The sequence below is a fragment of the Oncorhynchus mykiss genome, chromosome 11 (genome assembly GCF_013265735.2).
Source record: "Oncorhynchus mykiss isolate Arlee chromosome 11, USDA_OmykA_1.1, whole genome shotgun sequence".
NCBI lineage: Eukaryota > Metazoa > Chordata > Actinopteri > Salmoniformes > Salmonidae > Oncorhynchus > Oncorhynchus mykiss.
Window position 1 is genome coordinate 85,580,686 of NC_048575.1, and position 16,587 is coordinate 85,597,272.

The window sequence follows — 16,587 nt, forward strand, 5'->3', positions numbered from 1 at the left end:
TCAGAGGTGTCAGGCGTCAGGGGCTCGGGCGTCAGAGGGGTCAGGGTACTCACAGTTCTAGTATGAGGATGACATCAGTCTTGTTCTCGAACACGTCGTGTAGCGTGATGGTGTTAGGGTGTTCAATCTCCTTCAGAATGCTGACCTCCCTCTCGATGTCTTCCCGGGTCACGCCACGCCGGCTCGACTTGCTCCGTCGCTTACGGATGAACTTAGCGGCATACTCCAGGCCAGAGCTAAGTTCACGACATTTCTTTACCACCGCAAACTGACCACTGCAGGACAAGGGGAGAGGAGATGGTCATAGAGTTAGACAGATAGAAACATACTGTTCACCATGAAATTAGTCTGAGCTCAGTTAGTCTCAGTTATAGTCTCAGCTATAGTCTCAGCTCTGTTATAGTCTCAGCTATAGTCTCAGTTATAGTCTCAGCTCAGTTATAGTCTCAGCTATAGTCTCAGCTATAGTCTCAGCTATAGTCTCAGCTCAGTTATAGTCTCAGCTATAGTCTCAGCTCAGCTATAGTCTCAGCTCAGCTATAGTCTCAGCTCAGTTATAGTCTCAGATATGGTCTCAGATATAGTCTCAGATATACTCAGTTATAGTCTCAGCTCAGTTATAGTCTCAGATATGGTCTCAGATATAGTCTCAGATATAGTCTCAGTTATGGTCTCAGATATAGTCTCAGATATAGTCTCAGTTATAGTCTCAGATATAGTCTCAGATATAGTCTCAGTTATAGTCTCAGCTCAGCTATAGTCTCAGCTCAGCTATAGTCTCAGCTCAGCTATAGTCTCCGCTCAGCTATAGTCTCAGCTCAGCTATAGTCTCAGCTCAGCTATAGTCTCAGCTATAGTCTCTGCTCAGCTATAGTCTCAGCTCAGCTATAGTCTCAGCTCAGCTATTGTCTTAGTTATAGTCTCAGCTCAGCTATAGTCTCAGCTCAGCTATAGTCTCAGCTCAGCTATAGTCTTAGTTATAGTATCACCAGATTCAATGATTTATCACCTCACTTATAGGGAAGGTCATAGCACTTACAAAAATGACTGATTGGCTGAGCAAAACTAATAATACAAATATTGTGGGAGCTGTTTTGTTAGACTTCAGTGCAGCTTTTGACATCACAATCTGCTGCTGGAAAAACGAGTGTTATGGCTTTACATGGGGGGGGGGTGTTGTATCTAGTGTGTGTATTTCTTTGTTGGCCTGGTATGGTTCCCATCAGAGGTAGCTGTTTAGCGTTGTCTCTGAATGGGGATCATATATAGGCAGCAATTTCTTCTTTATTGTTTTGTTATTCGGTTCTCTTCAAATAAAATCGACGCTGAGCTTTGGTCTGAGTATGATTACAACGCTGAGCTTTGGTCTGAGTATGATTACAACGCTGAGCTTTGGTCTGAGTATGATTACAACGCTGAGCTTTGGTCTGAGTATGATTACAACGCTGAGCTTTGGTCTGAGTATGATTACAACGCTGAGCTTTGGTCTGAGTATGATTACAACGCTGAGCTTTGGTCTGAGTATGATTACAACGCTGAGCTTTGGTCTGAGTATGATTACAACGCTGAGCTTTGGTCTGAGTATGATTACAACGCTGAGCTTTGGTCTGAGTATGATTACAACGCTGAGCTTTGGTCTGAGTATGATTACAACGACGATCGTGACACTTCATCACTACTTGTATTTGTGAGCGGTATTGACATGTTGAATGCACCCAGCTGTCTGTTTAAACTACTGGCGCACAGCTCAGACACCCATGCATACCCCACAAGACATGCCACCAGAAGTCTCTTCACAGTCCCCAAGTCCAGAAGAGACTATGGGAGGTGCACAGTACTACATTCAGCCATGGTTGCGATGGGAAGGAGGAGGATACAGGGATGTACAGTTGAAGTCGGAAGTTTACATACACTTAGTCATTAAAACTCGTTTTCAACCACTCCACAAATTTCTTGTTAACAAACTATAGTTTTGGCAAGTCGGTTAGGACATCTACTTTGTGCATGACAAGTCATTTTTCCAACATTTGTTTACAGACAATTTATTTCACATATAATTCACTGTATCACAATTCTAGTGGGTCAGAAGTTTACATACACTAAGTTGACTGTGCTTTTAAACAGCTTGGACAATTCCAGAAAATGATGTCATGGCTTTAGAAGCTTCTGATAGGCTAATTGACATAATTTGAGTCAATTGGAGGTGTACCTGTGGATGTATTTCAAGGCCTACCTTCAAACTCAATGTCTCTTTGCATTATGGAAAAATCAAAAGAAATCAGCCAAGAACTCAGAAAATAAATTGTAGACCTCCACAAGTTTGGTTCCTCCTTGGGAGCAATTTCCAAACGCCTGAAGGTACCACGTTCATCTGTACAAACAATAGTACGCAAGTATAAACACCATGGGACCACACAGCCGTCGTTCTGTCTCCTAGAGATGAATGTACTTTGCTGTGAAAAGTGCAAATCAATCCCAGAACAGCAGCAGAGGACCTTGTGAAGATGCTGAAGGAAACAGGTACAAAAGTATCTATATCAACAGTAAAACAAGTCCTATATCGACATAACCTGAAAGGATGCTCAGCAAGGAAGAAGCCACTGCTCCAAAACTGTCATAGAAAAGCCAGACTACGGTTTGCAACTGCACATGGGGACAAAGATCGTACTTTTTGGAGAAATGTCCTCTGGTCTGATGAAACAAAAATAGAACTGTTTGGCCATAATGACCATCGTTATGTTTGGAGGAAAGAGGGGGAGGCTTGCAAGCCGAAGAACACCATCCAAACCGTGAAGCACGAGGGTGGCAGCATCATGTTGTGGGGGTGCTGGTGCACTTCACAAAATAGCTGGCATCATGAGGGAGGAAAATTATGTGAATATATTGAGGCAACATCAAGACATCAGTCAGGAAGTTAAAGCTTGGTCGCAAATGGGTCTTCCACATGGACAGTGACCCCAAGCATACTTCCAGAGTTGTGGCAAAGTGGCTTAAGGACAACAAAGTCAAGGTATTGGAGTGGCCATCACAAAGCCCTGACCTCAATCCTATAGAAAATATGTGGGCAGAACTGAAAAAGTGTATGCGAGCAAGGAGGCCTACAAACCTGACTCAGTTACACCAGCTCTGTGAGGAGGAATGGGCCAAAATTCACCCAACTTATTGTGGGAAGCTTGTGGAAGGCTACCCGAAACGTTTGACCCAAGTTAAACAATTTAAAGGCAATGCTACCAAATACTAATTGAGTATGTAAACTTCTGACCCACTGCGAATGTGATGAAAGAAATAAAAAGCTGAAATAAAACATTTTCTCTACTATTATTCTGACATTTTACATTCTTAAAATAAAGTGGTGATCTTAACTGACCTAAAATAGGGACTTTTTAAAAGGATTAAATGTCAGGAATTGTGAAAAACTGAGTTTAAATGTAATAGTGTATGTAAACTTCCGACTTCAACAGTTGGTTCCCCAGAAGCTGCAGGCAGAGACCAGATTTTAGAAGAGACAAGGGAGGAGACTAGGGAGAGGCCTGCATGTCAATATGCTCTGAGAGGAACTGACATTCAAGTACACGATGAAACGGACTCAACTGTAAGACCGTATTTCAATCTCTCCTTCCTCATTCATTCATTAACCACTGTTTGTCTGACTGTAGAGAGCTGCATTCCCGTGGGCAACTGGCGTGACCTGCGGGCCCCGACATGCTGCGCGCAGGTGTGAGGTGGTCAGAGAAACTTCTAGATGAAAATATATTTTAGTCCCGCAGATTATTTTGAACATTTGTCTTTGTATGTGTTCCTTAATGTATTAAAGCATTATGCACAAACTAACATGATAATTCTGTATGTTGCAGACCAGTGATTAAAATATATTTGAAGAATATTAAAAAAGAGGTAAGCCGTTAGTGACGGAGTTGACAGATGCTCAAAACAGACATATTTTTGCCTCTAAAAAAATAAATTTTCAATACAAGTCGCTATAAAATTGATGATGTTTAGGTCAATCTCACCACGTATTTGGTGCATACCTGTAGCATCAGCTGGTAGAAACCCCCTCTCTCTAATACTACCCAGAGCAGCTGGCCCATCTAGAATATATCACAGTAGAATAGCATATCATTTTTATCTTTGCCCTGTGGCAAAATGTGTAGAAATGCAACAAGTGGCAATATTTAACTCATAGAAATGTGAATTATAGATCTGTAATTCTCAATGAAAGCCAGTCTAAGAATAGGTGGATCGGTTCTGTGTGTTTTTTCTATGCTTCCCTTTCTTAGGTTTTGTGTCTTTTATTTTCGGTTTTGTACACCAGCTTCAAACAGCTGAAACAACAATATTTCTGGTAATGGAAAATATATTTCACAGCGGTTTAGAAGGTATATTGATTCTTTACACGACACTCTATTTTTTCACATCAACTGAAATTAGGCAAACTATTAGAGAGTTCTAGCATCCAGGAAATGGAGGAGCAACTTCTGCATAGTAAACGTTTAATGCTTGCTGAGTAAACACACGCGCTGAGGAACACAGTCAGAGTGGTTTCTCTCTCCCCTGTCTAAAACACTCCCTGACAGCATTCTGTTTCTCCCTATCTGAAGCCAACAGTCAGAGGGATCAAGTTGCTTGTTCTCTTTTGTTTTGGGAATGGTTGTAGCCTCCAATTTGTTTCATAAGAGCAACTGGAGAAGATGAGGGGAGGACAGAAAGGAGGTAGAGAGGAGAGAAACAGCCATTGAGTCAGCTGGTTGTTCAAATAGAGCTCTCAAACAGTCAGCTGGTAGTTAAAATAGAGCTCTACTCCAGTCAGCTGGTAGTTCAAATAGAGCTCTCAAACAGTCAGCTGGTAGTTCAAATAGAGCTCTACTCCAGTCAGCTGGTAGTTCAAATAGAGCTCTACTCCAGTCAGCTGGTAGTTCAAATAGAGCTCTCAAACAGCCAGCTGGTAGTTCAAATAGAGCTCTACTCCAGTCAGCTGGTAGTTCAAATAGAGCTCTCAAACAGTCAGCTGGTAGTTCAAATAGAGCTCTACTCCAGTCAGCTGGTTGTTCAAATAGAGCTCTAATCCAGTCAGCTGGAAGTTCAAATAGAGCACTACTCCAGTCAGCTGGTAGTTCAAATAGAGCTCTCAAACAGTCCGCTGGTAGTTTAAATGGAGCTCTAATCCAGTCAGCTGGTTGTTGAACAAATAGAGCTCTAATCCAGTCAACTGGTTGTTGTTCAAATAGAGCTCTACTTCAGTCAGCTGGTAGTTGTTCAAATAGAGCTCTAATCCAGTCAACTGGTTGTTGTTCAAATAGAGCTCTAATCCAGTCAGCTGGTTGTTGTTCAAATAGAGCTCTACTCCAGTCAGCTGGTAGTTTAAATAGAGCTCTAATCCAGCCAGCTGGTTGTTGTTCAAATGGAGCTCTAATCCAGTCAGCTGGTTGTTTAAATAGAGCTCTAATCCAGTCAGCTGGTTGTTTTTTGAAAAGAGCTCTACTCGAGTCAGCTGGTTGTTGTCTGTTTTTAAATAGAGCTCTACTCCAGTCAGCTGGTTGTTGTTTAAATAGAGCTCTACTCCAGTCAGCTGGTTGTTGTTTAAATAGAGCTCTACACCAGTCAGCTGGTTGTTGTTTAAATAGAGCTCTACTCCAGTCAGCTGGTTGTTGTTTAAATAGAGTTCTACACCAGTCAGCTGGTTGTTGTTTAAATAGAGCTCTACACCAGTCAGCTGGTTGTTGTTTAAATAGAGCTCTACACCAGTCAGCTGGTTGTTGTTTAAATAGAGCTCTATACCAGTCAGCTGGTTGTTGTTTAAATAGAGCTCTACACCAGTCAGCTGGTTGTTGTTTAAATAGAGCTCTATACCAGTCAGCTGGTTGTTGTCTGTTGTTTAAATAGAGCTCTACACCAGTCAGCTGGTTGTTGTTTAAATAGAGCTCTACTCCAGTCAGCTGGTTGTTGTTTAAATAGAGTTATACGCACTATAAAAGGATAAAACATTCTAACACTGCCATAACCTTGTCAAATCCTATGACCCACAGTGGACCCCGTCACCCTGAATGAGTCAAGATGTCTGACAATCGTTAACAACCTTAAAATCTGCACACAACGTGAACATTTTATCTGGGAGGTAACACAGTCTGTGGCCTTTAGAGAGACATGGGAGATGGACTGTTCTTCAGGTTAATGGTCTTTACATTTTGATTGCAGTTTAACATACAGTAGCAGTCAAAAGTTAGGACACCTACTAATTTCAGGGTTTTTCTTTATTTTTTTTACTATTTTCTACATTGTAGAATAATAGTGAAGACACCAAAACTATGAAATAACACATATGGAATCAGGTAGTAACCACAAATGTGTTGTGGCATTCTCTCAAACAGCTTCATGAGGAATGCTTTTCCAACAGTCTTGAAGGAGTTCCCACATATGCTGAGCACTTGTTGGCTGCTTTTCCTTCACCAGGAATACGACTTTCCCGAATTTGATCCTTTGTTCGTACCCCCCAGAGAAATGTAAATTATTCTGGAGGCTGCGCCAAAACACTGCCATCGGAGAAGAAGTATTCAGAGTGGACTTCTAGTCCGACTCAGGAGGCGTGCACACCATGCACAGCTTCCGAGTATATTACTTGCTAATGTTCAGTTTCTGGATAATAAAGTAGACAAGCTCAGGGCGAGGATCTCCTTCCAGAGAGACATCAGGGATTGTAGCAAACTCTGTTTCACAGAAACATGGCTCTCTAGGGATATACTGTCCCCATCCATTCAGCCATCTGGGTTCTTAGTACATCGTGCAGACAGGAATAAAGAACTCTCTGGGAAGAAGAAGGCTGTGTATGTTTCATGATTAACTAATCATGTTGCGATTGTAATAACACACATAAACTCAAGTCCTTTTGTTCACCCGACCTAGAATACCTCACTATCAAATGCCGAGCGTATTACCGCCCAAGACAATTCTCTTCGTTTATAGTCACAGCAGTGTATATTCCCCCTCAAGCAGATACCACGACTGCCCTCAAAGAACTACACTGGACTTTATGCTAACAGAAAACTACATTTATTGTAACTGGGGATTTTAACAAAGCAAATTTGAGGAAAACGGTACCGAAGTTCTACCAACACATAGGACTGTAGTACTCACTCTGCTAAAACATTGGACCACTACTCAACTTTCCAAAATACCTACACGGCCCTCCGCCGCCCTCTCGGAAAATCTGATCAAGACTCCATTTTGCTCCTCCCTTCCTATAGGCAGAAACTCAAACAGTATATACACCTGTGCTAAGATCTATTCTATGCTGTCTGACCAAACGGAATCCATGCTTCAAGATTGTTTTGATCACAGGGACTGGGATATGTTACGGGTAGCCTCAGAATAACATCGACGAATACACCGATACGGTGACTGAGTTCATCAGGAAGTGTATAGGAGATACTGTGACTATTAAAACCTAGGTGAGGGCCCTGGGAGAGTGGTGCCAGAAAAACAACCTCTCACTCAACTTCAACAAAACAAAAGGAGCTGATCGTGGACTTCAGGCAACAACAGAGGGAGCACCCCCCTATCCACATCGGCTGGACCGCAGTGGAGAAGGTGGAAAGCTTCAAGTTCCTCGGCGTACACATCACTGACAATCGGAAATGGTCCACCCACACAGACAGTGTGGTGAACAAGGCACAACAACGCCACGCAAACATCGCTCAAGCTAATATTTATATATTTCTTAATTCCATTCTTTTACTTTTAGATGAGTGAGTATTGTTGTGAATAGTTAGATATTACAGCACTGTTGGAGCTAGGAACACAAGCATTTCACGACAATAACATCTGCTAAATGTGTATTTGACCAATACAATTTGATCACAAACATTCTATGAATTTATTGAAACCTTAAAATTTCAATTGAGGCTGTTCTGAGGGCGAAAAGGGGAGTAACTAAATATTGGGAAGATGTTCCTAATGTTTTGTACACAGTGTGTGGCTCTCCTGCCCAGTCCTCAACGAGCTAACCCTTTATTACAGACAGGAATCCACTGAGCCCTGAGGTTTGTCTATATACCTGCAGATTCAGTCCAGTATTCCACAAGAGAACATCATCATCAAGGGAAGTTGTCCTTAATCAGATGCTCTACCAGTTTGTACCTGTTGACTCAGTAGAAGACGTTGGTGTTGCAACATTAGCCCCTATAATTGCTATACAGCGTTCTCAACAGTGCTGTGCGTGTCTGCAGTGTGTCTGCTGCGTGTCAATGTCACTTATGGGTTGGGTTGAAAGCTGCAGGTCCCCCGCCTGGCCACTGTTTAGGGACAGAGGAAGACAGCAGATAAACTAGGCGGGTGTGTGTGTGTGTGTGTGTGTGTTTATGTGTCCATTTTCCAAAACATGGGTTGGTATTTTCCAGGTGGAGTTGTGCATCATAATATTAACATTCAAAGCTCCCACGACAACGCTGGCCAGCACCCATCCCCCACACTACCAGCTCCCATCCTCCACACTAACAGCTCCCACAACAATACTGGCCAGCTCCCACGACAACACTGGCCAGCACCCACGACAATGCTGGCCAGCACCCACGACAACGCTGGCCAGCACCCACGACAACGCTGGCCAGCTTCCACGACAACGCTGGCCAGCACCCACGACAACGCTGGCCAGCACCCACGACAACGCTGGCCAGCTCCCACGGTAACACTGTCAATCCCACGGTAGCACTGCTAGTACCCACGGTAACGGTGAGATATAGATAAGGAATGACTCTGGCTTGCCTCCCAGAAACTAACACCATAGACAGACAGACAGACAGACAGACAAGTGCTGCTAGACAGACAAATCAGGCCTCGCGTCCACAGTGCTTTTAGACTTGCTGTTTTGTGGTTAAGGTAAGGGTCTACATAACAGTGAGGTGGGGGGGGGTGGGGAGGAGGGAAAGCAGCTGGAGAGAGGGGGAGGCAAGGGGACCCAACCTCCTAATCTCTGACCTCAATCTGTGGTAATCCATACAGCTATCATAGAACGAAAGACAGACAGACTGACTGACTGGACTGGTGTGTACAGGGCAACAAAAAACTATTTTAAAGCAGCTGCTCTGAAATGCCAGTATGTGGCTATTGTTCTGACACTCTCCACAAGAGGTTCTCAACCTCTGTGGGTTACTGTATCCCCTGCAGTACCTCCAGGGCAATACGCCAGGGTGAGAAGTACTGTTCTGATTCACAGAACATTAAAAGGTATATCAGTTTTATATTTATTGTGGATCCCCATTAGATCCTGCCAAGGCAGGAGCTACTCTTCCTGGGGTTTATTATGGATCCCCATTAGTTCCTGTCAAGGCAGCAGCTACTCTTCCTGGGGTTTATTATGGATCCCCATTAGTTCCTGCCAAGGCAGCAGCTACTCTCCCTGGGGTTTATTATGGATTCCCATTAGTTCCTGCCAAGGCAGCAGCTACTCTTCCTGGGGTTTATTATGGATCCCCATTAGTTCCTGCCAAGGCAGCAGCTACTCTTCCTGGGGTTTATTATGGATCCCCATTAGTTCCTGCCAAGGAAGCAGCTACTCTTCCTGGGGTTTATTATGAATCCCTGTTAGTTCCTGCCAATGCAGCAGCTACTCTTCCTGGGGTTTGTTATTAACTCAGTAACACTAACTATATAGTAACCCTACAGTAATCCTGCAGTAACCCTGTAGTAACCCTACAGTAACCCTGTAGTAACCCTAAAGTAACCCTGTAGTAACCCTATAGTAACCCTACAGTAACCCTATAGTAACTCTATAGTAACCCTACAGTAACTCTATAGTAACCCTACAGTAACCCTATAGTAACTCTATAGTAACCCTACAGTAACTCTATAGTAACCCTACAGTAACTCTAGAGTAACTCTATAGTAACCCCATAGTAACTCTACAGTAACCCTACAGTAACCCTTTAGTACCCCTATAGTAACCCTACAGTAACCCTATAGTAACACATTAGTAACCCTACAGTAACCCTGTAGTAACCCTCCAGTAACCCTACAGTAACCACATAGTAACCCGACAGTAACCACATAGTAACCCTACAGTAACCCCATAGTAACCCTACAGTAACCCTACCGTAACTCTATAGTAACCCCATAGTAACCCTATAGTAACTATAGTAACCCTGTAGTAACCCTATAGTAACCCTAACTCTACAGTAACCCCGTAGTAACCCTATAGTAACCCTACAGTAACCCCATAGTAACCCTATAGTAACCCAATAGTAACCCTACAGTAACTCCATGGTAACCCTACAGTAACCCTACAGTAACCCCATAGTAACCCTATAGTAACTCTATAGTAACCATACAGTAACCATGTAGTAACTCTATAGTAACCCCATAGTAACCCCATAGTAACCCTAAAGTAACCCTAACTCTACAGTAACCCCGTAGTAACCCTACAGTAACCCTACAGGAACCCTATAGTAGCTCTACAGTAACCCTATAGTAAATCTACAGTAACCCTATAGTAACCCCATAGTAACCCCACAGTAACCCTACAGTAACTCTACAGTAACCCCATAGTAACCCTGTAGTAACCCTGTAGTAACACTACAATAACCCCATATTAACTCTACAGTAACCCCATAGTAACCCTGTAGTAACCCTACAGTAACCCTACAGTAACCACATAGTAACCCTGTAGTAACCCTACAGTAAATGTACAGTATCCCCATAGTAACTCTACAGTAACCCCATATTAACTCTACAGTAACCCTATAGTAACCCTACAGTAACCCCACAGTAACCCTACAGTAACCCTGTAGTAACCCTATAGTAACCCTACAGTAACCCTACAGTAACTCTATAGTGACCCTACAGTAACCCTACAGTAACTGTACAGTATCCCCATAGTAACTCTACAGTAACCCCATAGTAACCCTACAGTAACCCTGTAGTAACCCTACAGTAACCCCGTAGTAACCCTGTAGTAACCCTACAGTAACCATGTAGTAACCCCATAGTAACCCTGCAGTAACCCTGTAGTAACCCTACAGTAACCCTGTAGTAACCATGTAGTAACCCTATAGTAACTATATATTAACCCTAAAGTAACCCTATAGTAACCCTACAGTAACTCTATAGTAACCCTATAGTAACTCTATAGTAACCCTACAGTAACCTTAGTTACCTCCTCCTCTCCTCCCATGTAGCCCAGTCTATTACAGACAACTGCACCGTATTTCTCCTCCCATGTAGGCCAGTCTATTACAGACAACTGCACCGTGTTTCTCCTCCCATGTAGCCCAGTCTATTACAGACAACTGCACCGTGTTTCTCCTCCCATGTATCCCAGTCTATTACAGACAACTGCACCGTGTTTCTCCTCCCATGTATCCCAGTCTATTACAGACAACTGCACTGTGTTCTCCTCCCATGTAGCCCAGTCTACTACAGACAACTGCACCGTGTCTCCTCCCATGTAGCCCAGTCTATTACAGACAACTGCACCGTGTCTCCTCCCATGTAGCCCAGTCTATTACAGACAACTGCACCGTGTCTCAACCCATGTAGCCCAGTCTACAGTCTATTACAGACAACTGCACCTTGTGTCTCCTCCCATGTAGTCCAGTCTACTACAGACAACTGCACCGTGTCTCCTACCATGTATCCCAATCTATTACAGACAACTGCACCGTGTTTCTCCTCCCATGTATCCCAGTCTATTACAGAAAACTGCACCGTGTGTCTCCTCCCATGTAGCCCAGTCTACTACAGACAACTGCATCGTGTTTTCTCCTCCCATGTATCCCAGTATACAGCCTATTACAGACAACTGCACCGCGTTTCTCCTCCCATGTATCCCAGTCTACAGTCTATTACAGACAACTGCACCGTGGTTCTCCTCCCATGTAGCCCAGTCTATTACAGACAACTGCACCGTGTGTCACCTCCCATGTAGCCCAGTCTATTACAGACAACTGCACCGTGTCTCCTCCCATGTAGCCCAGTCTATTACAGACAACTGCACCGTGTTTCTCCTCCCATGTAGCCCAGTCTATTACAGACAACTGTACCGTGTTTCTCCTCCCATGTATCCCAGTCTATTACAGACAACTACACTGTGTCTCCTCCCATGTAGCCCAGTCTACAGTCTATTACAGACAACTGCACCGTGTTTCTCCTCCCATGTAGCCCAGTCTACAGTCTATTACAGACAACTGCACCGTGTGTCTCCTCCCATGTAGCCCAGTCTATTACAGACAACTGCACCGTGTGTCTCCTCCCATGTATCCCAGTCTATTACAGACAACTGCACCGTGTCTCTCCTCCCATGTATCCCAGTCTACAGTCTATTACAGACAACTGCACCGTGTGTCTCCTCCCATGTAGCCCAGTCTATTACAGACAACTGCACCGTGTGTCTCCTCCCATGTAGCCCAGTCTACAGTCTATTACAGACAACTGCACCGTGTCTCCTCCCATGTAGCCCAGTCTACAGTCTATTACAGACAACTGCACCGTGTCTGTCCTCCCATGTAGCCCAGTCTATTACAGACAACTGCACCGTGTCTCTCCTCCCATGTAGCCCAGTCTATTACAGACAACTGCACCATGTTACTCCTCCTATGTAGCCCAGTCTATTACAGACAACTGCACCGTGTTCTCCTCCCATGTAGCCCAGTCTACTACAGACAACTGCACCGTGTCTCCTCCCATGTAGCCCAGTCTATTACAGACAACTGCACCGTGTCTCCTCCCATGTAGCCCAGTCTATTACAGACAACTGCACCGTGTCTCAACCCATGTAGCCCAGTCTACAGTCTATTACAGACAACTGCACCTTGTGTCTCCTCCCATGTAGTCCAGTCTACTACAGACAACTGCACCGTGTCTCCTACCATGTATCCCAATCTATTACAGACAACTGCACCGTGTTTCTCCTCCCATGTATCCCAGTCTACAGTCTATTACAGACAACTGCACCGTGGTTCTCCTCCCATGTATCCCAGTCTATTACAGAAAACTGCACCGTGTGTCTCCTCCCATGTAGCCCAGTCTACTACAGACAACTGCATCGTGTTTTCTCCTCCCATGTATCCCAGTATACAGCCTATTACAGACAACTGCACCGCGTTTCTCCTCCCATGTATCCCAGTCTACAGTCTATTACAGACAACTGCACCGTGGTTCTCCTCCCATGTAGCCCAGTCTATTACAGACAACTGCACCGTGTGTCACCTCCCATGTAGCCCAGTCTATTACAGACAACTGCACCGTGTCTCCTCCCATGTAGCCCAGTCTATTACAGACAACTGCACCGTGTTTCTCCTCCCATGTAGCCCAGTCTATTACAGACAACTGTACCGTGTTTCTCCTCCCATGTATCCCAGTCTATTACAGACAACTACACTGTGTCTCCTCCCATGTAGCCCAGTCTACAGTCTATTACAGACAACTGCACCGTGTTTCTCCTCCCATGTAGCCCAGTCTACAGTCTATTACAGACAACTGCACCGTGTGTCTCCTCCCATGTAGCCCAGTCTATTACAGACAACTGCACCGTGTGTCTCCTCCCATGTATCCCAGTCTATTACAGACAACTGCACCGTGTCTCTCCTCCCATGTATCCCAGTCTACAGTCTATTACAGACAACTGCACCGTGTGTCTCCTCCCATGTAGCCCAGTCTATTACAGACAACTGCACCGTGTGTCTCCTCCCATGTAGCCCAGTCTACAGTCTATTACAGACAACTGCACCGTGTCTCCTCCCATGTAGCCCAGTCTACAGTCTATTACAGACAACTGCACCGTGTCTGTCCTCCCATGTAGCCCAGTCTACAGTCTATTACAGACAACTGCACCGTGTCTCTCCTCCCATGTAGTCCAGTCTACAGTCTATTACAGACAACTGCACCGTGTCTCTCCTCCCATGTATCCCAGTCTACAGTCTATTACAGACAACTGCACCGTGTCTCCTCCCATGTAGCCCAGTCTATTACAGACAACTGCACCGTGTGTCTCCTCCCATGTAGCCCAGTCTACAGTCTATTACAGACAACTGCACCGTGTCTCCTCCCATGTAGCCCAGTCTACAGTCTATTACAGACAACTGCACCGTGTCTGTCCTCCCATGTAGCCCAGTCTACAGTCTATTACAGACAACTGCACCGTGTCTCTCCTCCCATGTAGTCCAGTCTACAGTCTATTACAGACAACTGCACCGTGTCTCCTCCCATGTAGCCCAGTCTACAGTCTATTACAGACAACTGCACCGTGTCTCCTCCCATGTAGCCCAGTCTACAGTCTATTACAGACAACTGCACCGTGTCTCCTCCCATGTAGTCCAGTCTACAGTCTATTACAGACAACTGCACCGTGTCTCCTCCCATGTAGTCCAGTCTACAGTCTATTACAGACAACTGCACCGTCTCTCCTCCCATGTAGTCCAGTCTACAGTCTATTACAGACAACTGCACCGTGTCTCCTCCCATGTAGTCCAGTCTACTCTGTCAGTGCTGAAAGATGTGATAGAATGGTGGAATTTTTCAGGGGGGTTTCAAATGAATCATTTTCTATATTTTACAAATGTTTGTATTGAACATTTATTTTTAGAGGCAAAAATATGTCTGTTTTGAGTATCCTGTCAACTTCGTCAGTGTCACTAATGGCTTACCCCTTTTTAATACCCTTCAAATATATTTTAATCACTGGTCTGCAACATACAGAATTTATGTATGTAATTTTATAATCATGTTAGTTTGTGCATAATGCTTTAATACATTAAGAAACACATACAAAGACAAATGTTCAAAATAATCTGCGGGACTAAAATATATTTTCATCTAGAAGTTTCTCTGACCACCTCACACCTGCGCGCAGCATGTCGGGGCCCGCAGGTCACGCCAGTTGCCCACGGGAATGCAGCTCTCTACAGTCAGACAAACAGTGGTTAATGAATGAATGAGGAAGGAGAGATTGAAATACGGTCTTACAGTTGAGTCCGTTTCATCGTGTACTTGAATGTCAGTTCCTCTCAGAGCATATTGACATGCAGGCCTCTCCCTAGTCTCCTCCCTTGTCTCTTCTAAAATCTGGTCTCTGCCTGCAGCTTCTGGGGAACCAACTGCTGCTCCTATTAACATGAGAAAGGCCTGTATCATCCTCCTCCCCATCTCAACCACCACATATTTAAAGTACAACATCCGTGTGTGTGTGTGTGTGTGTGTGTATGTGTGGAGTTCATATCTTATGGAACAGAGACACACAAGACATATTTAAAAACAGATAGAAAATAACACTTCACTGCATTAGTTACTTAATGTGGCTGTATGTAGTACTGTGCCCCTCCCATAGTCTGTTCTGGACTTGGGGACTGTGAAGAGACCTCTGGTGGCATGTCTTGTGGGGTATGCATGGGTGTCTGAGCTGTGTGCCAACAGTTCAGACAGCTCTGTAAAATACCTCTCATAAATACAAGTAGTGATGAAGTCAATCTCTCCTCCACTTTGAGCCAGGAGAGACTGACAAGCATATTATTAATATTAGCTCTTTGTGTACATCCAAGGGCCAGTGGTGCTGCCCTGTTCTGAGACAATTATACTTTTCCTAAATTCCTCTGTGGCACCTGACCACACGTGATAAAACTAGGGCCTGTAGGACCTGCCTTGGTGATAGTGTTGTTAAGAAGGTAGAAACTAGGGCCTGTAGGACCTGCCTTGTTGATAGTGTTGTTAAGAAGGTAGAAACTAGGGCCTGTAGGACCTGCATTGTTGATAGTGCTGTTAAGAAGGTAGAAACTAGGACCTGTAGGACCTGCCTTGTTGATAGTGCTGTTAAGAAGGTAGAAACTAGGGCCTGTAGGACCTGCCTTGTTGATAGTGTTGTTAAGAAGGTAGAAACTAGAGCCTGTAGGACCTGCCTTGTTGATAGTGCTGTTAAGAAGGTAGAAACTAGGGCCTGTAGGACCTGCCTTGTTGATAGTGTTGTTAAGAAGGTAGAAACTAGGACCTGTAGGACCTGCCTTGTTGATAGTGTTGTTAAGAAGGTAGAAACTAGGGCCTGTAGGACCTGCCTTGTTGATAGTGTTGTTAAAAAGTTAGAAACTAGGGCCTGTAGGACCTGCCTTGTTGATAGTGTTGTTAAGAAGGTAGAAACTAGGGCCTGTAGGACCTGCCTTGTTGATAGTGCTGTTAAGAAGGTAGAAACTAGGGCCTGTATGACCTGCCTTGTTGATAGTGCTTTTAAGAAGGTAGAAACTAGGGCCTGTAGGACCTGCCTTGTTGATAGTGTTGTTAAGAAGGTAGAAACTAGGGCCTGTAGGACCTGCCTTGTTGATAGTGCTGTTAAGAAGGTAGAAACTAGGGCCTGTAGGACCTGCCTTGTTGATAGTGTTGTTAAGAAGGTAGAAACTAGGACCTGCCTTGTTGATAGTGTTGTTAAGAAGGTAGAAACTAGGACCTGTAGGACCTGCCTTGTTGATAGTGCTGTTAACAAGGTAGAAACTAGGGCCTGTAGGACCTGCCTTGTTGATAGTGTTGTTAAGAAGCTAGAAACTAGGGCCTGTAGGACCTGCCTTGTTGATAGTGTTGTTAAGAAGGTAGAAACTAGGGCCTGTAGGACCTGCCTTGTTGATA

At 44.3% G+C, this 16,587-nt stretch overlaps 1 protein-coding gene across 3 annotated transcripts in view; it reads right to left on the reverse strand.

Annotated features, from left to right (window-relative positions):
• Nucleotides 1–16,587, reverse strand: part of dapk1 (death-associated protein kinase 1) — a 206,557-nt gene that overhangs the window by 128,501 nt on the left and 61,469 nt on the right. For all 3 annotated transcript variants that reach the window (XM_036936598.1, XM_036936596.1, XM_036936597.1), the window contains one exon: nt 54–275. In XM_036936598.1, the coding sequence (XP_036792493.1) occupies nt 54–275 (222 nt within the window). The remainder of the gene's footprint in view (nt 1–53; nt 276–16,587) is intronic.